Raw genomic sequence first — 26,241 nt, forward strand, 5'->3', positions numbered from 1 at the left:
TTGGGCTTCAAATTTTATGTTTTGGGCTTGGCTTCCAGTCTGCCAATGAGGCATTTATCTGGTTGGTTGAGGAATTATTATACATGCACAGATATGAAGAAAGAGAAACTGGTTTTAGGTTGCACGATTAAATCACATTATTAAATTTGTATTATATTTAATTTATGAGATTGAATCTCATAACTTAATTATAGCTTCATAATTATGTAATAATTAATAGTTAATCTATTTTTATTAAATAATCTCATAATTTAATCTTAGATTATATCTTGTTGCTATTTTATCTAGAAAATAAATACATCTAGACTATGTTAGGAGCCAATTCTTGTATGTAAACAACAAGTAGGAACACCACTTCAATTCCTTGAGTGGTTACACAAAAAATACTTTGACTAGAGAAGTGAAACATCTGTTATCGCATTTTTAATAAAATCTCATCCATCCGATAAAATACACGGTATAAACAACAAGCTTATCTCCAAAAATTAATACTAAAAAAAGTTGTCGATGTCCAAATACCAAAAATCGACAACTCAATAGACTTAGGGGTCGTTTGGTTGTGAAGATGGGTATTGCCCACCTCTCGGGCCTTGAGATGGGCTTAGTTGCAGATAGTTTATAATAGGATGTTTGGTTGCCTTAATGGGTTTTACAGCCCATCTCATTCCTATGTTTGATTGGCCTTTTTAATTTAGATAGTTAGACGAATTTGACCATTCTACCCCTAGGGTTTTGTTTTCAATTTGTGAATTTGCAAGTCGTGTATAAGAATTTGCGCCTCTTTTTTTCTACCGTTCCCGCTTTATTTCTCTCTTGCGCTCTGCTTTCCTGACGATGGCGGCGACTGATCCACGCACTTCTCGGCCTAGTCCTCGAGCATTTCCAGGTAAGTTTACATAGTTGCGAGAGTTTTTGGGTAAACTGGTTTGATGTGCGGGTACATATGCGTGTCCGAAAGTTTTATTTATTTAATTTTTTTTAGTGTTACTTCTCCTTGCACGGCTTGTTTTATAGGACATTTTCTGTGATAGTGTCACTTTTTGTTATGAATTTGGTGTTGGTAGTAAGCTAACGTTGTTGTAGAAATGTTGAGAATGTTAGTACACGACGCCATCAACAATATAAAACAATTTCTTCAGATTTACAGAAAATCTTTGTTTATGTGAATGGGGTTTTATATGTCTTTCGTCTTTTGTAAATTAGTTGTGAAAAATCTTTTTGTGTTGCACTTCGTCTGTGTCGTATGCTTTCACGCTGATGTTTTGTATACTTTTTGAATGTTCGATTCATTGGCAGAACGCCGAACCTCTGCACTCAGCATCGGTGGGAGTCGAGGCACTAATGGTTTGTTTTAGCTAGATCAACTTATAATTCCAAACATCAATCACCTAATATTTGATCAGCATTAATGCACTTGTATGTGATGATCCTTTTTCTACTTTAGGTGGCAATCAATACCGTCGTTCAAGCTTCAGAAGGTGTGACCGATCTTGCCGGTCTTGGTCTGAGCGCGAGAGGTGTTGCTAGTAGCCGCTTTGAAGGATTTGGTCGCTACAGAATAGAAAGTCGATAATGGATTCCGAGGTGGTTACTCGCAGAAGATAGAGGACGTGTTGAGGGCTGAAATCCCAACTACCGATATAAGGGCGAATCCACACATTCAATCAAAGATAGGAGTTTGGAAAAATAACTACTACTCACTGACTAACATTCTGGATCGTAGTGGTGTTGGATTCAACTTGCATAACGATTTTAAAATTGATTGCTCGGACGATCAATGGGATCAAATTGTTAAGGTATGGATCGTTGTATGTCTGGTTTTATTGATGGCGTTCGGTGTTGCTTTTAACCTTGAATATTTCTACCCATTTTTTTACCACAACAAGATCCCAATGCTCGCACAATGCGTGGTAAGTCTTGGCCGTTCTGGGATGACTGGAAAATCATCTTTGGCAAGGACCGGGCTACTGGTGGTATGGCGGAAGGAGTTGGTGAAGCGGTGACCAGCAACGACGTCGATGAGCCGATTGCATCTATTGGGGAGACTGGCGATTAGTACCCAAGCTTTGAGGACTTTCTAGGTTCTGAGCATGGCCAACCCACTTTCACTAACGATGTTGTGGATGACACCAGCGCACAAAGTGGGAAGAATGCGGCTACAGCAGTCCCTGTTCCGAAAAAAACAAAGCGCAAACGTACTGGCTCTGATGATGACTCTAGGTTGCTCAGCCTAATTGATAAGCTACATGCTGAGACCAATGCACGCCTCGACACACTCTCTGCACGTATCGGCTATGAGATGGATTTGGGGAAATTCAGGCAAGCGATCTTCTCCCATCTGGAAAACATACCGGAGCTGACTGAGAGTCAGAGGTACGATCTCTGCGATATTATTGGCAAAGAGAACTCGAGGTTGGAGATCTTCACTGTCCTAACGCTAAGAAACCAGGCTATGTCATGCGCATCTTGGAGAAAGAAGCACTCCACTAGAGAGCGGAGACACAAGGCTGATGCACTTGCATTTGGACTGACTGGATAATGGGTATTTTGTCTATGGTTTAATTAAGCTCTTTTGGACAATGAAGCTTGTTTTAAGTATGTTATGTAGTATGAACACCCATATGTAATTTAAGATCAGCTCTATACTTTTGTTACTTTACCATAGCTGATTGAATTTGGGTGTGTAAGACTCTAATTTGGTAGGAATTGTGTAATGCTTGAACAATAGCTCCATGTTTGCTAAATAATCTACTGCACTCTACGTGTCTATTATAATTCTAGTTTTATTTTACTATACATATTAATTAAATTATAGTTATTAATAATGTTAACATACAAAGGTACTAGTTAATGCTAACAAGATGATTTGGAAAGTAGAAAACGACAAATAAAAAATAAAACTAAGTAACATGAAAATTATTTGAGCACACAATACATTGCACGATTATAAAAAATATAAAAACTACTACTCCCTCCGTCCCAACTAAGTTGGTGCAAAACTTTTAGACACAAAAATTTAGAAATTGTGTCGAATGGATTAAATGAAAGTAAAACAAAATACGAAAGAGAAAAATTAGATGATTAAATAAAGTGAGAGAATTGGATGTTACCATATTTGTCAACAAGTAAATGATACAACTTTGTTGAGACGGACCAAAAGTGAATATAACTCAACTTAGTTGGGACGAAGAGATTACTAAAATTATCTTGAAACAAAATATGATATATAAAATTAGAAAGTGACAATTAAACTACAAAAACATTAAACTACTTAATCAAAGACAACACCAATCAAACATTTTATCATGTATATAAAAAATGCTCATAGTTTTTTACTTAATAGATGTAGCTTCTTATTGAAAATATATACATGTTTTGTCTATATACGGTCGAAAACTATTATAAATAGGATGCAAGTATAAGTTCTCAATCAAAACCACACTGTGTGTGTCCATCCTACTGGAAGAGAATTTTTTCATATAATTCCATGGATTTTTTTCTCCAACACTAGTATATAAAAAGAGATCTTGCTAATCAAAGATCAGTTGCATAATATATTTCCACCATTTCCGAACAAACTACGAAATGGTGAATAAAATACATAACCATCCGTTTATCAAGACAAAAAACAATAAGCTTGGTTTTTATGAAGTTAAAAAAACCAATAGCTTCGACCACGCACTACACGTTGGGCTTCCGTGACATTCTATACTTAGGCACGGGATTGGAAGAGCCACACGAGTACGCGAGGGTGGGGCTTTTCAGGGGGAAATCGCGCTCCAGTATACGTCCTGTTACCTTCTTTTCGACCATTTCCACTTGCCCATCCTTCCCGGGAATTAAAAAACATCCAGCTTTCTTGTTCGTTGACTCAAGGTCAAGGGGTCCTCCATCATCGAACAGCAGCTTTCGCCGAGCGCATGAGAACTTGTTAGAGCTGTTGGCTTCGGCCATTTCAACATGGCATCTATTCTGCACAGGCGCATCACAAACAACAGATTGGGTTGACACTGAGTCAGACAGTATGATCAAGGTTCCACCAACATCATCGTCGACGGCAACCAACTCGAACAACTCACGTAGCTTACTGTATGCGGGGTCACCATGGCTATGATATGCACCGAGAATGTGGTTTTCCTGCGTACAAAACAAACATATGCATGTAAAAACGTTAATATTGATTTGCAACAATCTACTAATTGGAAAAATGACACATACCGGGAGACGAGTTGCCCAAGTTTGGGATGGGACAATGATCGTGTTGTTCGGCTCGTTCCAGAACGTACCCTCCAAGTGAATGAGCTCGGTGAAAGTCTTGTACCTCTTTTCCAATAAGTGGATACGATCCACAAGTAGGCTGTTTCCCAAGACACTTGTTTCGTAGGACGATAAAGCTGAGTCAGCACATAAGTAGGCTATTCCCCAATTCCGTGCTGACTGTGGTATCCATCGCACCATAAAAACCACCTTGAATGCTTTGTATTGGACGAAAATTTGTAGTACTAGCGTCCAGCATGTACAGCGTCTTTCCCAGCGCATAACAAAATCATCTTTCCTCCTCCGCATTGACATTATGGTATCATGTCCCTTTCTTCAGTTACCGTCGACATTGTGCACCTACAAAAGATCATAAAAAAACACTTAGATACCCAATTCAAGTATGTTATCAAAAACATAGTAAACAAGTTATGATCATATTTATATCAAAGTAATCAAACAATTATCTAATGTATACTCAGGCAAACACACATTATTCCACATGGTATTAGCCAACTCATCCCGCATTTGATTCCACTCCGTAGATGGCTCTACTTGATCCACAAAATCAGGGATGGCAACACCATCCTCCCCATCCAGATCTTGAGTATCAGCATCAACATGTTGTTTAATTGGATCGTTGAGCATTTCACCACGTATGAAATTGTGTAGTAGGAAACAAGCCATGATTATACGGATTTAGATTTTAATTGGATAGAAACTAGCACTCCTTAATATCCCCCATCTCATCTTCAGCACGGCAAAAGCCCGCTCAATAATGTTACGAGCTCAGGTGTGCCAGAGGTTGAACAATTCTCTTGCATTTTGAGGTCTCTCACTGCCAACAACCCACTCCTTCAAGTGATACCTCACGTTTTTGTATGGAGTCAAGAAGCCTTCAGAACTTGCGTAGCCATTATCACACAAAAAGTAAGTTCCTAAAAGCACAAATGTTGCAATGGAGGGATTGCTCATCAGTTTTACAAAAACTTAGAATGAAAGTGGACAATATTAAATTTTAATATAGGATCATAGCAATTAAACCTTTGGTTACTCGCAGCCCCCCCTCTCTAGTAACAGCGTCCCTAAGCACTCGAGAGTCCCCGACAGACCCCCCCATCTTGGTAGAAAATATAAGAATTTCATGTTGCGGTCACATGTAGCCAGTGTATTGGTCGCGATCTGGCCCTTCCTTGTCTAATATCGTGGCTTATCCACGCTCCTGACTAACACGTTTATATAGGTCCCGTCCAAGGCGCCAATACAACCCTGACACAATATACACATTTTCCAATAAAAAACCAACGCAAAGGTTGTAGCACAAGCACCAGAATTGAACTAATGACTGATATAATTGTAGTTTACCTTAAAGTGTTTCCAACGCGGGTCTACACAACTATCGGTTACTGGTTCAGGCTTAGGCAGGAGAATAGTATGGAGTCTGAGTACAGCTTTAAGCACGGCATGCACATAGTGCGATATGGTTTCACCAGAGCGCTTGAAATCAAAACCAGTTTTTCTTATGGTGGGCTAGAATGCTTTAAAAAATAGCTACTTGCTTCTCTATTAACACAAATTGACAATCCCGTAGACCACCTTGTTCTTTAAGCAGTATGCACAAACGACCAAATGCATTCCTATCCATGCGTAGGTTGGAAAAGCAGTCAACATCACTAATTGATACGAGCCTGTTCATATGCATTCGTTGACGAGGTGCCCAACCTATTAGAGAATACCTAACCCCATGGTGCATAACACGACGACATAAGCATGCTCTTCTTTTCAAGTATATGTAGATGATGAGAATCGTTTGAATACGCAGTAGGTTAAGTATGTCTTCTACCATATCGAGAATGCTCGGGTGTAAACGAAACAATCGGGCCATCACTCAGGGAGAATTTAGGAAAAAAACTGCATCACAATACAGCCAACAACTACATTTTACCCAACTAGCTACCATCACAACAACATGATATTTCACTTCACTCATCCAACAAATTACACATTGCACAACTATATAATAGGCAGCAGAGGTATTTTTTTAACAAGCTTTTAAGTATTGAACACACATACACCTTCGATCTAACTCAAGAAAGTGGCATAATCACACTCAAATTTTGCTTTTTCAAGAAGTGTGTAGAAATAGCAAATCTATTCAAATCTGAAAACAGCGTAGGTAGGAATTTTTTTCAAAATGAGATGAGAGGGCTAAATAAAAACAGAGCGCAACTATCGTTAACATTTGATTGCTTTTGATCTGCAGATTCGAAGACTTACAGTTCTATAGAACGAAGTAGCACTCCAATTTTATGTATATGAACTTCGAGTGTTGGGTGGTACTCGGCTCCCCGCAAATGTACTCCTGTGTTCAGAGCAACGGTAAGCTAGGGTTTGCACACACCCAATCACAAGTAAAACGATATAATTAAGTTGCGGAAGAATAAAGAGAGAGAGGTTACTGTGCGCTCGTCGTTCAACGGAGGAATCAACTGTGCAGAAAATCGTCGGCGTGAAATGCAGTGTTGCTCCAAATCTGAATTGGGCACAAGGTTGAGAAGAAATGATTTGATATGGAGAAGCTAATTTGAAATCGTCAATAATGCAAGGACAAAATGGACAATTAGGGATAATTGACCGGCACATCAATCGAAGGTTGATTATAAACGTAGGCTGAAATTGGGTTTCAAAACCGACGATAGTTATGTGAATAGTGCGGGCCTTCCGGGCCACCGCCGGCCCGTGTGCTACCCGTCTAGCCAACCAAACATCCGATTAAGGGATGATACCCATCTTATTCTGGGTTAAACAGACAAACCAAACGATCCCTTAGACTTAAATGAGATGAAACAGGATATAAAAAAAATAATTTTATAATCTATGGACAAAATTGGATAAAACAATTGTTGTACGAAAGCAATGAGCTTATTGAAACTGTAAAATTCATGTTTTAGAATTTGATTCCTTGCATAAATTATTTGTGTTCTAAGCATATGGAGTAATTAATTGTTTTATTATGAAAGCAATTCATTCTATAATCAATCAAATAGATTATTTGTGTTCTAAGCATATGGAGTAATTAATTGTTTTATTATGAAAGCAATTCATTCTATAATCAATCAAATAGATATTGTTCTCTGAATTTACTTAATTTGCAAGACTTCCTCATGAAATTCCAGCAATAAGAGCCAATCTATCCTATTAATCTCTAGAAAATTGCAAATAAGAAACACCTTTTGGATATTAACAATTCAGCAAAACCAGCCATGTTTTTTTTCTAAAGCTCTACAGAATGGACACCCAGAAACACATTTGTCATTGTTTGATCCTCAAAAATGTGGTTTTGAATGTGCTATAAAATGTCAAGTGTTCCCCATCGCCCTTGTAGATATTACTATACTCTTTCTTTGGGGTTATCACCTTTCCCATGCACAGGAGAGACCACCCCAAGAATCACAAAACCTGCCAAAACAACAATCAAGATCCCCAAAGAATTCACCAGCAATGCCTCCGTCGAGTAGCGTGATATTATCTTCTGCGTTTGTAGAAACGTTGCCTTCTCTAGAAGACCAGTCGCACAAGTAGCTACAGCTAGAGCGTAGATATACACCCCAAGAAATACATGCCATGGCATCAGGCTTTCTCGCCTATGTCTTGAGCCACCGGGATACCAAAATGTCACAAATCCAGCAGCCCACTACATAAGAAATTGAAAGGATGTCAAACATTTATGCCAACGGAAATTTAGAGTTTAAATTCAAAGCAGGATTTAGGAGTTGAAAATTTTGAACGGCCACCTGAATTCCAAACAGGACGAGGCAGGCTAGTCCCAGCCAAGAGTGGAGACTGTAGAAGTTATCAATGCCTTTATCAACGTGAAACTTCCATGCAGCCCATACACCAATGATGCTTAAAAAGAAAGCCAGGAATTGGAGGACAAGATGAACTGACTTTTTGAAGTTTTTTGTTCCAGACACAGTCTTGTAGGCTAGCATGGCTGCAAGAATCTATGATAAGCCATTATGATATACATCCACGGACCACAATTAAATAGGTAAACGTGTAAGTAACTGCCAGCAAGCTTGCATATAAGCTGACATGTAAGAGAAATCCAAGTGAGAAATGAAACAAGCATAAAATCCAGGGAAGATTTAAAAAAATGCTATGAGATGAGGAATACGTGACAGGTGCAATATAAACTAGGGACAAATAAAATGAAGTTCATTCATTTCATTGGTATATAAACTTACCATCAGCAGATAAGCGGCTAATGTACATTGTTCCTATCATTTAAGGAACCATCAAACAAGCTTCTACCAAAGAATATGTCGATTCAAAGATAAATTTGGAGATCTGTCTTAACTCTTAATACAAATCACTTTTTGTTAGCCTCTCTGTTTCGGGGGTGCCTTCCACTATCCAACAATACCCTAAGCATTTTATACGAAGACATAAGTTTAACAAACAAAAACATCAGATATTGATATTTCCAAAAGCATTTCTTATGATAAAGGCCAATGTCAATAATACAAGAGGTCTTAGTTATTCAAAGCAGTTTACCAAGAAAATTAGTAAGTATAGTTTTGTTGCCCCAAATAATTCCATCAAGGATTCAACCTATCTCAATTCTACTATTCACACTCAACTGCAGTAAGGCTAATTACTTAACCCTTACCAATCTTCAAAACAAGTTTCAAAACATAGGCAGATGTTGATGAAATCAAACATGATCAAATATCGTTGACATAATTAGTTGAAAGAGTGTATCGATAACAAATTATATAAAACACAATTGAGTTAATATCAACGAATAGAACTCAATTTCGTCCTACAATGAAATTCGTACCTTCGCCATTGAGAAGCACAAGGCTAATCACCATCAATACAGGATGAACCTGAGATGAAAACAACACAAAAATCAGTTAAATTGATCCTCCATTTAGAAATTCAGAAGAAGGAAAATGTATAAAAAAAACGGACATTGAAGATGAGATCTTTATTTTGGGAAATGAGAGCCAAGCCGCCTCTGTAGTGGACAGTCCAAATTAAGACGAGAATGAGCACTGTAAATCCGATGATTCTGACCAACGAGAAGATAGGAAAGCGAACTACCGGCACCGCCATTTCAAGATCAAGATTCAAGAAGGAATTTCCTGATCTCTCTCCAAAGGTTTGACCTTTCTTTCAGAGGCAGAGAAAGGGGTTTTGGAATGGGGAACTGTCGCATTTTCAACTGAAAAAAAAAGAGAATAGAAATGAATAGATTTTTCCAATCCAATAGTTTGGAGATTAGATGGAAAATTATTATTAATTCTCTTTTTTTTTTTAAAAAGGGAAAGAATATAACAATTGTTTCAATTTGGGTCTCGTTGAAGTAATGAAATTAAGTTCGCCATTAATTCATGGTAAATTTTATTTTAAAATTAATTCATTTATCCTCACAAAAATGTGTCATTCCTATGCATAAAATCATGAATTATTATTAAATATGTTCCAATTTGATGCTGTTAAGAAATATATACAATGACAATAGATTGTGAAATGATGCTAGATGTATGCAAAATTGAGTAAAAGGAGTAATAATTTAGAAAGAAAATTATCATATCAACATATAGTGTTGATAAAATGTAAGCAACTTTTGGAGTTTTGTATGATAAATGTAAAAAAATATACAGGTTTTCAAGAGTAGGTGGTTATGACATTAGCATAGCAAATCATAGTATTTCATTACTGGAAGATAGTCACTATGGCAATTTGCTCAAATGAATAAATACATAAAACTATACTATTGTACATTTTTTTTGGTTATGGTAATTGACCAACAAGAAAGCAATAACTTAATTGTAAAAGACAGCGACCCCAAACAAAATAAAGACGAAAAAGGAATTGATGAAAAAGAGAGTAAGCATTAATAAATAAATAAATAAATCATTCTAATTCTAATAGTATTAAAGTCTTATCTTCAAGTCCAAGTAAGTATAGCTGGATAGTGTGGCCTCATTCATTCCCAGTTAATAAACACCGTGGCATTACAAATCACCATAATATTCCTGCACTCACACAAATATTTAAAATTAACTGAATTTTAGATTTTGATTCGGTTCAAATTTCATAAAACTTTTATGTATTCAGATCGGATCGAATATTTTAAATCCACAAAGTATTTATATAATAAAATTATATTATAATTATAAATTTAATAAATATATAAAATATATGTATTGATCAATTAATAATATTTGGTGCATCAAAATTTTCAGATTTTAGTATTGAAATTTTAAATAATGGGATTTGTATTGAATTTACTGATCGGTATAGATCAAATTTCATAGTCTGATTTCAGATAATTCGAATCAGATCAAATTTATTTTATTTTAATTTTTTACACAATTGGTCCCAGCCAGAGGGTAGTTTGGTCCTAAACTTACGGCCCACGTTGGTCACAGAAAGGCGGCCCAGTGTATTTCCCATATTACCCCGATCCAACGGATATAAAAGTATCGATTATGGGGGCAGATATGTCCATGCAGATGTGGGAATCGCTGTCGGAGCGTAAAATAAGCAAAAATAGAGAACGCCAGGCTTCCGCGCACACCACGAAAGTTGGGGCTCTCTGGAAAAGCTAGAGAGAGAGAGAGAGTGAGTGAGAGATAAAGGTTGAGAGAGATAGAGAGAGTTGGTTTTGAGACGTTACCGGACTTGGCAAAATCACTGCTCAATTTGGGAACTGTGTTGGCGTCCGCTCGAATTAGGGTTTAATTATCTCAAAATCACTCCTCAATTTAGTGGAATCTACATCGATTGGGCTCCCTCGATCTGCTGTAGAATGTTTTCGCCGCAGAAGTTGTGGCCGCTAACGCCTAGGACCGAGCCGGCCCAGAAGAACGGATCCGTGTCTTCGGGCTTGAACACTAGCCCGCTGAGCCCGAGAAACGGCGATGCTTCAGCCAAAGGGAAAGCTGTGGCTTTTGTTCTGGACGACCGCGAGCCGTTGACTGAGAAGGTCTCGAAGCTCGAGAATGAGGTACTCACGTGTTTAATTTTGGGCGTTTTTGTCATTGTCTTGCTTGGTGATGCTGTTTCGTTTAAAGTATGACGGTTAAGATCAGTTGTAGCTTTGGGAAATTCCATAGTGGCTCCCATTGAATTCTAGTCTGAGAGAGTGAGTTCATCAAGTTGTAGATTTGGAAATATAATCAATGCGCTTGCACAAACATTATTACTTGACATGCTTTAGCTACTCATAATTGGTTGAAGCAACTCGTCATGAGAAAGTAGCTATAGTAGAGTAGTATTTTACCTGTGAGAACAAATTGTGCCAGTGCTTCAGAGTTGCTCAGTTATTGCTAATTTCTGCTTAGGTCATTAGATAGATTATGTTCAATTCCCATGGTTCAAGGAGCTGGTTGTGGGAGGTTCCGGGCCGGCCCAGACAATTTGTTAATGCCATAGCTCAAGTCATCATTTTATTATGATAAATTAGCTTATTTTCCAAATTTTTTGTTCTCAAGTCCATGTTTTGTTTCTTAAGTCCTATTTAGACTTTTGCGAAATTCAAAATTAATAACTTCCTGTAAACTCATGATATTTTCCATGACATTTGGATCTTTCAAGATAATTGTAGATTTTTATCCCCCCCTCTTATTTAGTGACACCCAGTGCTGATGTAGCTAGAGCCTAGAAATAGAACAGTGTGATCGTATATCAGTTTTTTTTTGTTGGTGTAAACATTACTTTTATTAATGCTTTGTGACTTTGTCTTAACATCCCATTTCTTGCAGCTTTTTGAATATCAGTACAACATGGGACTACTCTTGATTGAAAAGAAGGACTGGAGTTTCAAGTATGAGGAACTGAAACAAGCTTTGGCAGATGTGACTGATAATCTAAAAAGAGAGCAAACGGCTCATTTGAGTGCAATGCTTGAAGTGGAGAAGCGGGAAGAGAACCTAAAAAAAGCTTTGGGTGTTGAAAAGCAGTGTGTGCTTGATGTAAGATTTGAACTTTCATAACCAATTCTGTGTAAATGCATACATGACTTTCATTCATTTTGAAAACAAGCATGTGTCTCACACTCTCACTAACAACTAAAACCATTCCATTGGTTTTAACAAGAAGGGTTTTGAGGATAATTTGCTACGCTATACAGTTGTAACAATGTTCACAGTTGCCCCTTTTTTAGTGAAATAGTAGCATAATTTGATGGGGACAACATATTGGAGAACATTTATTGGACGATGAGTGACGTCAAATCATGGTTTTTGATTATTAATTTAAAACTATGTTTGTTATCGCCTGCCTCGTGGTTGCAACTTAATTTGTTATGCTGTTGGTTGTCACTTGTCACAGCTTGAGAAGTCTTTACGTGAGATGCGATCGGAACATGCTGAAATCAAGTTTAATGCTGATTCTAAATTGGCGGAGGCCAATGCATTAGTCACAAGTGTTGAAGAGAAATCTCTGGAGGTGGAAGCAAAAATTCATGCTGCTGATGCTAAACTTGCTGGAGTTAGCAGGAAGAGCTCAGAAATTGAGAGGAAATTGCATGAGTTGGAGGCTCAAGAAAATTTACTCCGGAGAGAACGGTCTTTGTTTACCACAGAGTATGCTTAAGTTCTTCAGCTCGTTTCCTATATTCTTTATTGCATAGTTAATTCCTATCAGGAAGCATCTGGCTGGTAAATAGTAGTCTGACATAAATGTCTATTTTTCTCAGGCGTGAAGCTCATGATGCTGATATTTCTAAACAGCGAGAAGACTTGCGAGAATGGGAACGGAAATTACAGGAAACTGAGGAGCGACTGGCTGATGGTAGACGATTATTGAACCAAAGAGAAGGAAGAGCAAATGAACTTGATACTACGCTGAAGGAAAAACAGAATGACCTTGCAGAACTGAGGAAGAAGATTGAGGTTGCCAATTCAACTTTAAGGACCAAAGAAGATGATATAAGTAGTAGACTAGCTAATGTAGCTCTAAAGGAGAAGGCAAGTCTCTAACTTGAATGTGGTGTATATTTTCTGGTTACCCATTGCTTGACTGTTACTGAATTTCATGCAGGAAGCTGAAGATACTGAGAAGAGATTGGAGGAAAAAGAGAAGAATTTACTGGAATTGGAAGAGAAATTAAAAGCTAGAGAAGAGGTACTTAGCTTTTTATTCACTTTTTGGTTTATAAATGTGTAACCTTTTCTTTTCTCTAAGTTTATGTTTCTAACTTTCTATATGACATGGGTCTGGTTGGTGAGTTACTATATCTGCATTATTTATTTTCCTGAAACATTTTATCAATATGTCTTACCTCTCTCCTTGTTGTGCAAATGTTTTTCCCTGACCATCTCTCTTATGATGCATGCAGTCAGAGATTCAGAAACTGTTGGACGAACATAAGAGTATCCTGGCTGAAAAGCTGAAGGAGTTTGAGTTGGAGATGGAGCAGAAGAGACAGTTGAATGATGAACAGTTGAAAAACAAGGTAGTTGAATTGGAGAATAAGGAAGCTGAAATTAAACATATGGAGGAGAAAGTGAAGAAGCGAGAAGTGGCAATTGAAAAAAAAATGGAAAAGGTGAGGGAGCGGGAAATGGATTTTGATTCCAAATCAAAAGCTTTGAAGGAAAGGGAAAAGACCCTTAAAGCGGAGGAGAAAAATTTGGGGAATGAAAGAAAACAACTGCTTGCTGAAAAGGAAGAATTACTGAGTATCAAGGCTGCACTTGAAAATATCAGGACTGACACTGAGAAACTACGGGTGAGGCTCAATGAAGAAAGAGAACAACTGCAAGTAACTGAAGATGAAAGAAAAGAACATGCCCGCCTGCAAGTAGAGTTGAAAGAAGAGATAGAAAAATACAGAATTCAAAGTGAGCAGCTTATGAAGGAGGCTGATGATTTAAAGCAAGAAAAGGGTAAATTTGAGAAAGAATGGGAAGAGCTGGATGATAAAAGAGAGAAGATAAAGCAGGAACAAGATGATATTCTTGAGCAGAAAAGATGTTTTGAAAAACTAAGACGGTCTGAAGAGGAAAGCCTACACAATGAAAAGCTGGAAACAGAACAGTTTGTTCAGAGAGAATTTGAATCACTTAAAGTAGCAAAGGATTCCTTTGCTGCTAGCATGGAGCAAGAAAAGTCAATGTTGGCTGAAAAACTTGAAAATGAAAAAAGTAAACTTGTTCGTGATATTGAAATGCAGAAACAAGAATTTGAGGCCAAAATGCGATTGAGGCAAGAAGAGATGGAGAATTCTTTGAATGAGAGGGAAAAGTCTTTTGAGCAAGAGAAGGATGTGCAACTTAGCAATATTAATTACTTGAGAGAAGTGGCAAAAAGAGAAATGGAAGAGATGAAATTGGAAAGAGAGAGGATAGAGAAAGAAAAATCAGAAATCTCACAGAATAAGCAACATGTCGAGGCACAACAAAGTGAGATGAAAAATGATATTGAAGAGTTGGTTAGTCTAAGCAAGAAATTGAAGGACCAGAGAGAACAATTCATCAAAGAAAGAGAACGCTTCATTGCGTTTGCCGAAAAGCAGAAGAACTGCAATGACTGTGGAGAGACAATTCGGGAATTTGTTCTCTCTGATCTTCATTTTGAGGCTCCTCCCCTGCCCAGTGTAGCAGATGCATATTTGAAGAAGGCAGCTGAAGGCACTTCTGGGAGGAATGATGCTGGATCATCCCCTTTTGTATTTACTGCAGGATCTCCCTCTGCTGCTGAGGCTGTATCTTGGCTCCGGAAATGCACCTCAAGGATTTTTAAATTTTCACCCGGAAAGAAACTTGAAATGGATGATGCACAGGGTCCTGAAGGGTCCCTTTCTCTTCCCATGAGGCAGGCTTTGGATTCATCAAAAGCATTACCTAGTGCTGAACAGGAGCAAAATCAATTCTCTCAACTTGCAAATGATTCTGTTGATGTTGAAATAATTGAATCAGAAAATGCCATCAGGGAGGTTGAAACTTCCCAAGCTCTCTCAGTTCATCAAGATCCATCAGATGTCCCAGAAAATTCTCAGAATAGTGATCTGAAGTTACGCCGCCGCGGTAGGCCTAGAGGTAGCAGAACAAGAGCAGTGAAAGATGTTGATGATGTGGAGAAGTCAGTTCATACAAACAATGAAATACAAGCAGAATCTGATCAGGTTGTAACAGCCAAAAAAAGAAAGCTAAACCCCCTTGATGGATCACAAGCAACAGTGAGTGAGAGTCAAACTGAAGGTCATTCGGAGAGCATAAAGGATGGTGATCGACCTAGGAGGCGACAAAGGGTTGCTGGGGAACTCGCGGGTGACCAAACCCCTGGCCAGAAACGGTACAATCTCCGGCAATCAAAAAGGTCAGTCATACTTAAATGTATTATTGCCCTTATGTTTTGGGCCTTAGGTCTTGTAGATGGATTTCATTTTTATTCTCACTTCTCAACAAAATTATGTCCAAATGGTAATGCTGCTAACATATCTCTTGGAAAATGACACGGGCACTATCTTACTTAAATTTGTTCTAGTGACTTGGAAAATAACTAAGTAGATTTGACTTGGAGATGCTGGTCATTTCACTTTTATTTATTTAGGATTCATTTTTGGTATTAGGTGAAAAACAGTATGCCTGCTATTGCACAGTTTTGTGTGATTGGTCTTACAAAATTTTCTTCTCAGGTCAGTGGGAAAAGTGACTAATGGATCCTTACCTCAATTGAGAAAGGGCAAGGAAAAGGCAGCTGATCAACAGTCTGCCTTAAACGCTAATCCATCTGAAAATGCTGAGACTCCTGGAGCTGGTGACGAGCTTGTGAGAAGCACTGCTGCTGCAAGCGAGTTTTCTGCTGACAGTCCTGTGAGCACTCTTTTCTCTCTCCTTTGTACTCATTGACCTATGATATGTTGATATGAATGAGTATGTCTTATGAATTCTCTCTTTTCGTGTTTAGGCACAGTTTAAAAATGCTGGGCGCATCAATGGTGGGCATGTTGACACAGCTCTGAGCGAGGAGGTTTCCGAAACAGCAGGAGAGAGAGAGTACAATGGTGAAGAAGAGTTCAGAAGTGAGACGCGCGAGGAAGATGATAATGACGGGGATGGTGATGAGGTTGATCATCCTGGTCAAGCATCCATTGGAAAGAAGCTCTGGACCTTCCTCACCACGTAAAATACATGTTACATCTTAATTGTAATAACCATTTTAGCATCACTCCAACTCCCCCCAGAAACTTGTTCTAGTTAGTTGTGTGTATTGATTAGTTTGGAAATACCGGTCATAAACTCGGGTTGCAGGAGTTAAATAGATTCCTTCATCTTGCCCACACGGAAGTTGGGGTTGTTAGTGTCTGCAATCTCTACGTAGATATGTAGCTACTGCATTTGGTTTCTTCGTTTTCGGCCCTCCCTTTTGCTGATGTGTATTCTAGAGCTTTGATCATTATTGGATTTTCATTTATATTTATAATCAATGGTTTTATTACTTCAAATCTGTAAGTTAGGGGCTCTGTTTCCTGTCATTAAACTCGCACGGTGTATTATATAAAATTATCAAGCAAATATAGTCAAGAACAAAGTTACCGCTGTTAAATTGCGAATTAAAGAAAGAAGGGGTGGTACATGTTTGAACTTTGAAGTGAAGAAAATATCACTCTAATACTCGTGTGCCATTTTTAAAATCTGGTAAAATTGGAAACACGAATATTTCTGTTCATTTAAATCTTGTAATATTTAGTTAGATCTCGTCATAATTTCAGTTTGCTCAAACTCAGCACCTCAACAAATCGACGAATTATAAGACAATAATAATATACAATGATGACATAAAGGAGGAACTATGAACATATGGTTCAAGAGCTTATCACTATATGTTCATGAAGCTGCAAACTGTTATATACAATTTGAAATGGCTAGTAAAGCCAGCAGCTCTCCATGCTCAGAAATCTTTATGTTTTATTCTGTACAACACAATGCTATCTTTACACCACCTCGTCAGATTTTGTGGTCTGTTTTCTTCTATAATTTTTAATGTCCCTGAAAAAAGATCAATCACCAGGTCAATCTACAGTCTAAGAAAATAGATTTGAATCATAGAGATAGGAAGTTATTGACGTTACATGCAACGTGGTATACTGCAATTTGAATCTTCGCAAACGTTTGAGTGCATTACGAGCATATCCCAGATTCTCTTACAGTGCATGCAACCACCAGCTACACGACGTGTACAATCCCTGGTGTGGCGGAATGTGTTCTTGAGAGGAAGGCATTTGGGGTTCGAGCAGGGGTTGTTTTTGGTTGATTGACACTTACTGGCATGCTCTAGTAGATCCAGAATCTGTAAAGCATTCTTCTCTCGTTATTACCAGACAAGAAAACTACATAATTTATCGCTTCGAAATAGACATAGCAGATAATACTTCACATATGCTAGACTTGAACTTTGAATAAAGTCATACCTCTGAGATTCTATACTGCTGTATTTGTTCACTCTTCTTTCCGGAATCAGCCTCCAATGCTAATTGCTGATGCATTTGTTCAGTCCCTTTTCTGGAATCAGCCTTTAAAAAATGCTTAACTAACTTGTGAATATGACAATGAACCCCCTCCATTTGGAAGCATGCATCACAAACATGGAACTGGGGACACATCTCGCAATGCCATCCTTCCACTACATTCTGATTACACATACTGCAGATGGCTTCTTCCATTGCTCTTGATCTTGATTTATGGAGATGATGAATGATCATCATTGATGAATGCTTAGCCCGGCGAAGTGTGTCAAATCGGTAAAAATTCTTCTCACAGAAGCTCAAGAAAGAAAGTCTATCATCAAAGAATTCATTCTCTAAAAGACCATCATTATCGTTAGTATCAGCTACTTCCTCATTCACTGGTATCTGAAAGGACACAATCCAAAAAGAGCAGCGATGAAAGTTGTTAAATACTGACCAGGTTCGAGCAACCAGAGAACAATTTAAGTTTCAAACCTTACCTTATAGAGCTGGTGTTTATCCCCAAAGTTGCCACTGTGAGTTTCCAGTAAATTGGAAGAGTGCTCGTGCTCAAGGCATCTGTAGTTCAGACCTAAAACGTCAACACTACAATATACTCGCGAGAATTGCTAGTACTAAATGAAGTAAACATTTTGGAGGATTGCAATGGCATGGATAATATATGAACAATGTACCATAACAAATTATGCAAGAGAGCAATTGCATATTGTAAACTAATACCATTTGATCTCAAGACAAACAATATTTTAATTTCTTAAGCAGTCACTTATTGCTAGAATTTAATAGCATTTGAAAATGTATATGTAAAATCCTGAGAGAGCCAGAAGAAAAAACAAGACTGAATATGAAGACATTAATATAATTAAAAATACTGATGAAACAATATACGTACTAATAAATGATATTTGAAGTAAAAAGTACCTGCTGCATATGTAAAATTTGCTGCACTGGTTACAAGACCAACAACTTCCAGACAGTATTGCTTCATGACAGTTTGTGCAGGTAAACTGCAAATGAACGACGAAGAACTCTTCCTTTGCAGTCAGGATTCTATGCCCAAGCTATAAATGGGAGATGTCAGAAAACAATAAAAGCAGTTGTAAAGCACAGGATAAGGTATATTGCATACAATACTATTATACTGGTTTAATTTGGTGATATTGAATGAAATAGAAGAAAAGCAACTTGTAAAAGAAACAAGAGGTTGAGACAAATATGGCCAATCTGCATAATGCCACCAATCACTACCCTAAGTCTAAAAACAGAAATCAGTAGATGAACCTAATATATAGAAGCTATGATGGCACGGTTTATGCTATCAGAAAATTATCTCAGTTTGATCATATTAATTTTCAAAGCAAACTAGAATAAGTTGTAGCTTTGTCTGTGGCTTTATGATTATTATGCAACTTACACTTACTGCTATTTACACCACAATATTGGCCAGGCCATATGACACTTATATCGCCTATGAGCACACCAGCTGTTTATTAGAAACTCACCTTTTGCATAACTAGAATATCTTTCGTTGCATCAGCCGAAAGATCATTATGTCCCATTGCTTTCATAGTTCTTTTTGTCATTTGATTCTTCAATTGTCTGTCAGATTCTCCACCATCATTCTCAATTGCTTTTACCAGATCTTCAATGGCACGAGACCAAAAATCTCCATCAAAATAAGGCAACCGTGCTGCCGTTATCTTGCAGTTGGAGTCTCCATTCGGAACAAAGAAATGGTCATAGAAATTAGTAAATTCGACCACAACATTTTCTTCCTTGCCCTTCTTAAGCATCTTCTTGTACCTGTACACAGAATATTGAAAGACAGGGATGTTTTCTTTTAGATATGTACACATATAACTACTAGAACACATAATTCAAGGTAGGAGCATTATACCACTGAACTAGCTTATGTGAATTTGGTCTTTTCTGAGTCTCAGGATGGCAATGTAGTATGTAATCTTCCCCTTTCCAAGGTGGGCAAGCCCATATGTAGCAGGCAATGAAACCAAGCCGCTTGCAGTAATCAAGATATCCAATCTGCATTGATGCAAGCACAAACAGAAACCAAATAAAACTAGTGATTCATTCATCAGAAATTCCGTTCACTAGTTAGAAGAATAAGTAAGAGATAGGATTATTACCAGTATTTCATGATATACAAAGGTACGCAAAGCAACACCAGCCACAGTTTTTATTTCAGGTCTGAAGTACTTCACTGAGTCAAGATACGAAATATATACAGAGCGTTTGTTTGGGTTCCCACATTCTGACCCAAACTCTTGAACATACATAGCAAAGATGCATACATCCACTCCTCCAACTTTTTGGAACAACAGAATCACCTACATGGGAAAACCATTATTATTTTCTCAGAAGATTGAAGAAACAAACACTATAATAATAATAATAATAACATCAAAATAAAAATAAAAATAAAAATAAAAATAAAAATAATGGCAAGGCAATGTAAATGTGTATGTAGAGTTCTGTTTATCGATATGTCCATCAGCCTTGAAAAAACTAAAACAACTCACTAGTGAATCAATGAACCACCTTAGCGAGAACTAATGACCAAACTGGATAACCAAAAAGACAATTAGTATAACAAAGATAAATACAATGGTATGAGTTGCTAACTCAAACCTTAGATTTGTATGGAAACTCTTCCGGATAAGTCTCACCATGGAGAACATCTAAAAACTGCTGCTTCACTCTTAATTGTTTATTCACAGATAACACCACTCTAAGTGTGAGATCTGACGCTCCAGGCACCTGTTAAAGTGAAAATCAAAATGTGAAGAAATTACAGTAAGAAAAAGACAGCAAAAGTACATTGTGCAAAATCGGTTGCTTACCTCTTCAGGGTTCTTTCCAAGAAATTCTGCTCTCTGTTTCCTCTCTCGCTGAAGACTCTCAAAAAGTCTTTGTTCTATGTAATCACTAAGCTTGGTTCTTGGAAGCTCTTGTGCCCCAAAAACTGGAGGTATAGGCATATGCCCCTTAGCTTTTATCTCAGCATATCGACATAATGGACAAATGTACTTTGCTTTCCCTTTCAGATCTCTTTCAGAATTATAAAGAGCACAAATCTGATGTTGCCAACGCTCACATCTGTCGCATTGTACCCACTGCAATAGAAACATAAGTGAATAGAAACACTAAGCCCTACAATGCAATCAGAAAAAGGGAAAAGGCCAAGATGTGTAATCTCACTGGTTCACCAGATTCTTCCGTGTTTTTGCCCTTGTAAAGCTCTGCTTTTGGAAATGAGATCCCCCTATATAAGATTTTACCACCACGAGCTTCTTTGAAGCATATTGTACAAAAGCAGTATTGCGTACCCGCTCCATCTTTTGTCCAATAATAAGTCACCTTGTGTTTGATTCGAGCTCCACAAGATGTACAGCACATAGCCAGAGCAGTAAATGTGAGCGTTTCCAAAGCACATAGCTGACAGGTATTTGACCCATCTGTGTGGGCGTATATGCTTGCATGCAGTTCCTGCCCAACATCCTATACAGAATGAGAAAGTGCAAAAGAAGAAAAATTATTCAAGAGAAGGAACGATGATAAAGGGTTATAGAACAATGTTACAATTCACAAAATCTATAATCTGGAGAAGTTGGCAATTGGGAAAAAGATTATACTCCGTAGTACATACCAGGTTGATATCTTGATTGAGACTACACAAGTGTTCTCTTATTTGCTCAGCTGTGAAGAAATCAGTTAAGGCAACACCTGATGCTTTCAAATCATCCAACATTCTTCCACATTGATTGTCAGGGTCGGCAAAAGCATATGTAGCATCTACTGTCTCGTGCGAGACCTGGCTCATCAGTTTGGAGTTCTCTTCTTCATCAATTGCTGAGCCTTGAGGAAGGACAGAAATGCCTTTAGAATTTAAACTTTGAGGACTAAAAGGTACATTACTTTCCACTTTACTAGTCGTCATACAGCCTATCTCCTGCTGTTTGTCGACCAAATTGTTTTCTTCAGAATGTGAAAAGGCAGCATCTTTTCCGAGATTTACGTTGTCAAGAGTATGTCCATTAAAAGTTCCAAGACTTCTCCCAAGATCAAGTATCTGCGGAAGAGCGGAAATGCTGGTAGAGTTTAAATCTTGAAGACCATAAGTTACATCACTTTGCACCTTGCTTGTCTTCACGCAGTCTATCTCCTGCTCTTCATCAACCATATATTGCCCTTGGGGATGAGATATGGTAACATCTTCATCCAGCTCTATGTCAGCAAGATCAAGAGCGTTGGCTGAAGTTTGAAGACTTTTCCCAGGATTGCCTTCAGGAAGAGCATAAATGCCGTCGGAAAGTGTACTTTGACCGCCAAAGGTTACACTTTCCACTTTACTAGTCTTAATACAGCCCCCATCATGTTGTTCAACAACCAATCTGTGCTCTTCAGAATGAGTAACAGCATCATCATTTCCCAGCTTTATGTTGTCAAGATTGAGAGCACCATTAAAATTTTGAAGACTATTCCCAAGGTTACCTCTGGATATGGGAACCTCATTCACTGGGGCTGAGCTTGTATGGCCTTCAGGTGACTTCCCCACATCTAGAAGTTCATCTGATTCATTAGACTCCATTGATTCACCATTATCTGCATCTTCATTCCATGCTACAGGTCTTGCTGATGCTTCCTTGGAGCTCAATGGTTCTTTGTTTGCCTTGTCCATATAATCCTCAACATCAACCATACCTCCTTCACACTGCTGTAAGTGTGGAAGGATAACCGCAAACAGGGACCAGTTGTCAAACTTAGAAGCATTTTCTACCTTCATTCGTTTAGGTGCAGATTGCATGTCTGGAAGAATGTGATCTCTATCACGGAAATCTCTAGACATATATAGATTCGACTTTCCTGATTCTGATGTAACTTTCTTCACAGGGCACGGCACATAAATAGGCCCGGCATTCATATTCTTAGTATCGTGCCACTCATGAACTGGTTTACATAAGATACAGTTGGTGTTGCAACAGTTGTGGTAGTGTAATATCAAATTATGATATTCTTCACACCTGCACATTTGGACCTTACACAGTCTATGGTGTAAGTGATTCATAAATTCCTGCTTCCTTCTTTCAAGATCATTTAGCTTGCTTCTGAAACTGACATATGCAATTAGAATATTAATTGAATCTGTTGGCCTGGGAACTTGAACATTTCTAAATCCTCTTTGCCCAACATGTGCAGGAGGACCTGATTTATGAGCCTGTAGTCCATAATTGGGCAAGTGTTCGTGCCTTAATTTGGACCTCCTGAATGAAGCACTTGTGTATTCCCGATCCGACAACGAGATGAATTCATCTAGCTCCATATTATCACCTAGAGAAAAGATTGAGAACAACGAAACTCAAATCAGGATTGCTCTAGATACTTGGCACATAGAAAAGATATCTCAGATAGACACATAAGATCCATCCATAACAGGAAGTTGACCAAAAAATTAACTGTTGAAAAATGGCAGATGACATGGAAAAGATCTAACCCTTCCAGTATACCATTATGAGTCAACCAGTTTGGGTGGAGTGATTAGCATCAGTCAGTAATAAACACTTACCGAATATGGAGCACAAATATATTACCTTTTGTTGGCTCTGTGAGAAAACCTTGAGCACCAACTTCAAATGGTGTCTTACCCGAATAATAATCTGCATCAGAACACGTTGTGACTGATGAGATCTGCTCGGGAGAAACATCTCCATATAATTGCTTAAAGTACTCCATCATAGGTTTGCCTTTACCATCAGAATCGATTAGCATTGTGTAACCTCTGTGATCATCCTGTGAAAAATCTGCATTTATAGTGATCATGAGTGGCATGCCTTAGGACAAGCTTCAAAACTTAATGAGCATAATTTAGAGAGTTTAGGTGAAAGAAATAGGAGAATGTGGAAGGGAGAGAAAAAAGAAAAAGAAAAGAACCTACTCTGAAAGTGCCGTAAATTATACATAGCGTCAAGTCCGAGCTTGCCAAAGCCAACATTGGATGTCATCGAATAGTTCAAGCCAGAATTCGGCAGATTTGGAACATAAGAACCTTGTGAGAACCCAAAGCCTGCACTTGGTTGGCTAATAGGTAAAAAGGACCCGTGAGATGAAGATGCTCCAAGAAGTGCAGGATCGTCATTAATTTGGTGATACATTAGGTTTTGATATTGGCAAGCGATCTCCTGGTTTAGGCAGTCCTGAAGAAAATTGAAACAATATGAGATCAAGTACAATAAAATATTTAGAAAAATGTAAATCAGCCAACACATTCCTCTCAGTATGCAAGTTAGATAGCATAGGGGATATTGCGTAACATAAATTAATGATAGTAACACATTAAATGACAATCACATAGCACATTTGGGCTAATCAAAGGATCACAAGAAATTTCATGCAGTTAAAGTACCTTAGCGGACCCTTGAAAAAACCGATTGTTCATGACAGCAACATCGTCCAGTCTCCGTTTCCTCGATTCCAAATTCATAATCTATGTGATGATATTTCCTTGCTGCAAAAGGATCACATAAAAATGGTCATTATAATCCAATGAGGAAGAACACAGTGCATGGAGTCACTAGTAAAATTATAATCACAGACACTTGGTTTTCGAACTTCGAAAAGATGATAGTATCTTAAACGCCTTGATGTGTCATATATAGTTCGATTAACAGTTTACTAATACAAATATATCATTAGTTTGATGTGAATACCACTATACAGTTTTGCATAATTGTAGCTTACGGTGTCCAAATTATTTGCAGAAATATCCAAATTAGGTTGCTAAATACAATTTTTCTACAAACAACGATGAATATATCAAATTTTGACCCTTTCTCCCAAACATCTCAAATATAGTTGAAAAACAAGAGTCCAAACAAGTCAAACATCATCATCACGCCGCGGCATCCATCATCCCCAAAATTCCTTCTCCAGAAAGCGAAGTCGATTTACGATTAAATAGTTACCTTAATTACATAATTTTCAATCCATCAAAACCTAGCGATCAATTATCAAAAAGTCAACCACAATTCCAGAGTCGTTCTCAATTCCAATCAAATTCCGGTCGGCGAAGACCGCGGTTCCGCAATTCGAAACGTGAAAAAATTCAACTTAGGGTTCCGCCGCAAGGCGATCAAAATAGGCGAAACGTAAACAAACACGTAGGCGTAACGCGTGTTCGACTGTGGGCGCGACGGATCACGAGGAACAGTAGAAATTAAAGAATGTATAAAATATTCAGGAAAGGGAAGAAATAAGGCGTACCATAATTAGGGTTTATAAAATATTTGTCGGTGGCGACGGGAAATTACTGCCAGTCAAACCCGAAAAATACTTCACATTCAAAATAAGGTAATAAATTAAACAATCTCGTCTTCTCTCTCTATTTATATATACTTTTTTGCAAATTTGTGGTTTGGTTTAATCATGGAAATAACCCTATACTTATTCCTAATAGGACTATGATCACTTAATCCATATACGTACACAAAAGTCTTTATATTTCCTAATCTTGCTCAATTTTTATTTAGTATAGTAATTCTACATGCTTGACATGTACAATTCTACACTTACGGAAATTAAATACGAATAGGATACATCAAATTCAAGTGTTTAGACTTTAGAATAATAGTAAGTTATTATTATTTCGACAAATTCAATCATTTGAACTTTTTTAGTTATTTAATACATAAAATTCAAGCTTGAACTTCTAAATAAAAGATTAATTGAAATTCATAAATTGCTCGCATAATTGTTTGTAGTATCTTTTGAAAGGTTGTTTGTAGAACATATACTAGTAGTACAATTTATTACTCCTATTAACGTATGTGCGCAATGGGCAACCACAATATGTAAATAGGTAGAAATTAATGATGAGATTAAAAGAGGGTGGGAAGAGTGACAATGAATGTTTGGCTGCAATATTGATTGGTAATAATCTTATCCAAATTTAATTGGTTAATTAGAGGAATTTAAATGAGGGTGGGAAGAGTGACAATGAATGTTTGGCTGCAATATTGAATGGTAATAATCTTATCCAAATTTAATTGGTTAATTAGAGGAATCAAATATATTCTGTCTTATTAACTACGGGTTAAGAATAAAATGCAAACTCATCTATTGTACAAACTCCAAATTTTTCAACACAGTATCAACACAATTTCAACACAATGTCAATACAGTGTAAAATTTCAAGATTTTGATGTCAACACAATTTCAATACAACATCAAGTTGACATTGTGTTGATATTTTTTATTATTATTTTAACATCTGTTGATATTTTCTAACGGTCCAGATCATAGTTTGGGATCTGTATAATATTTAGAGTTTGCATTTGATCAAATTCCATTAACGATTTACATTAAGATTTAAGCCCGATTGTGTTCTGGGCCAAGATAGGTCCATATCAAAAGCCCAATGAGCTTAGATCGACCTGACATGATCCAATTTGTTTTAGAATGTAATGTGGTAGTAATACAGTAAA

At 37.5% G+C, this 26,241-nt stretch overlaps 4 protein-coding genes and 1 pseudogene across 7 annotated transcripts; 2 read left to right on the forward strand and 3 right to left on the reverse strand.

The window, feature by feature from the left end:
- Positions 1-1,903: 1,903 nt before the first annotated feature.
- Positions 1,904-2,490, forward strand: LOC148923794 (uncharacterized; annotated as a pseudogene).
- Positions 2,491-3,531: 1,041 nt separating this feature from the next.
- Positions 3,532-6,864, reverse strand: LOC125203548 (uncharacterized). The gene is made up of 4 exons (XM_089059960.1): positions 6,717-6,864; positions 6,535-6,619; positions 4,219-4,617; positions 3,532-4,137 (listed from the first exon to the last, which is right to left on the reverse strand). The coding sequence occupies exons 3-4, from the start codon at positions 4,570-4,572 to the stop codon at positions 3,682-3,684; spliced, it is 810 nt and encodes a 269-aa protein (XP_088916086.1). The 5' UTR covers positions 4,573-4,617; positions 6,535-6,619; positions 6,717-6,864; the 3' UTR covers positions 3,532-3,681.
- Positions 6,865-7,470: 606 nt separating this feature from the next.
- Positions 7,471-9,493, reverse strand: LOC125204420 (transmembrane ascorbate ferrireductase 2-like). Its single transcript, XM_048103080.2, has 4 exons — positions 9,235-9,493; positions 9,101-9,149; positions 8,052-8,251; positions 7,471-7,951 (listed from the first exon to the last, which is right to left on the reverse strand). The coding sequence occupies exons 1-4, from the start codon at positions 9,376-9,378 to the stop codon at positions 7,649-7,651; spliced, it is 696 nt and encodes a 231-aa protein (XP_047959037.1). The 5' UTR covers positions 9,379-9,493; the 3' UTR covers positions 7,471-7,648.
- Positions 9,494-10,835: 1,342 nt separating this feature from the next.
- On the forward strand, positions 10,836-16,701 carry LINC1 (little nuclei1). The gene is made up of 8 exons (XM_089060099.1): positions 10,836-11,278; positions 12,036-12,245; positions 12,604-12,857; positions 12,971-13,245; positions 13,319-13,398; positions 13,613-15,594; positions 15,914-16,091; positions 16,186-16,701. Exons 1-8 carry the CDS (start codon positions 11,081-11,083, stop codon positions 16,402-16,404), a joined length of 3,396 nt encoding a protein of 1,131 aa, XP_088916225.1. The 5' UTR covers positions 10,836-11,080; the 3' UTR covers positions 16,405-16,701.
- Positions 16,702-17,009: 308 nt separating this feature from the next.
- HAC2 (histone acetyltransferase of the CBP family 2) lies at positions 17,010-25,164 on the reverse strand. 4 transcript variants are annotated; one of them, XM_089060098.1, is made up of 17 exons: positions 25,022-25,164; positions 24,165-24,266; positions 23,697-23,955; positions 23,512-23,562; positions 23,353-23,418; positions 21,411-23,092; positions 20,963-21,262; positions 20,605-20,877; positions 20,393-20,521; positions 19,891-20,091; positions 19,644-19,786; positions 19,249-19,549; positions 18,668-18,807; positions 18,226-18,304; positions 17,690-18,130; positions 17,351-17,568; positions 17,010-17,267 (listed from the first exon to the last, which is right to left on the reverse strand). In XM_089060098.1, exons 2-17 carry the CDS (start codon positions 24,240-24,242, stop codon positions 17,213-17,215), a joined length of 4,416 nt encoding a protein of 1,471 aa, XP_088916224.1. In that variant the 5' UTR covers positions 24,243-24,266; positions 25,022-25,164; the 3' UTR covers positions 17,010-17,212. The 4 variants fall into 4 exon arrangements, with proteins under 4 accessions (XP_088916224.1, XP_088916223.1, XP_088916221.1 ...); XM_089060097.1 differs by having other exon boundaries at positions 20,963-21,250; positions 23,353-23,562; XM_089060095.1 differs by having other exon boundaries at positions 23,353-23,562.
- Positions 25,165-26,241: the final 1,077 nt, after the last annotated feature.

The sequence above is a fragment of the Salvia hispanica genome, chromosome 6 (genome assembly GCF_029641045.1).
Source record: "Salvia hispanica isolate PSC_SH4W2 chromosome 6, Shi_PSC_v1, whole genome shotgun sequence".
Taxonomy (NCBI): Eukaryota; Viridiplantae; Streptophyta; class Magnoliopsida; order Lamiales; family Lamiaceae; genus Salvia; species Salvia hispanica.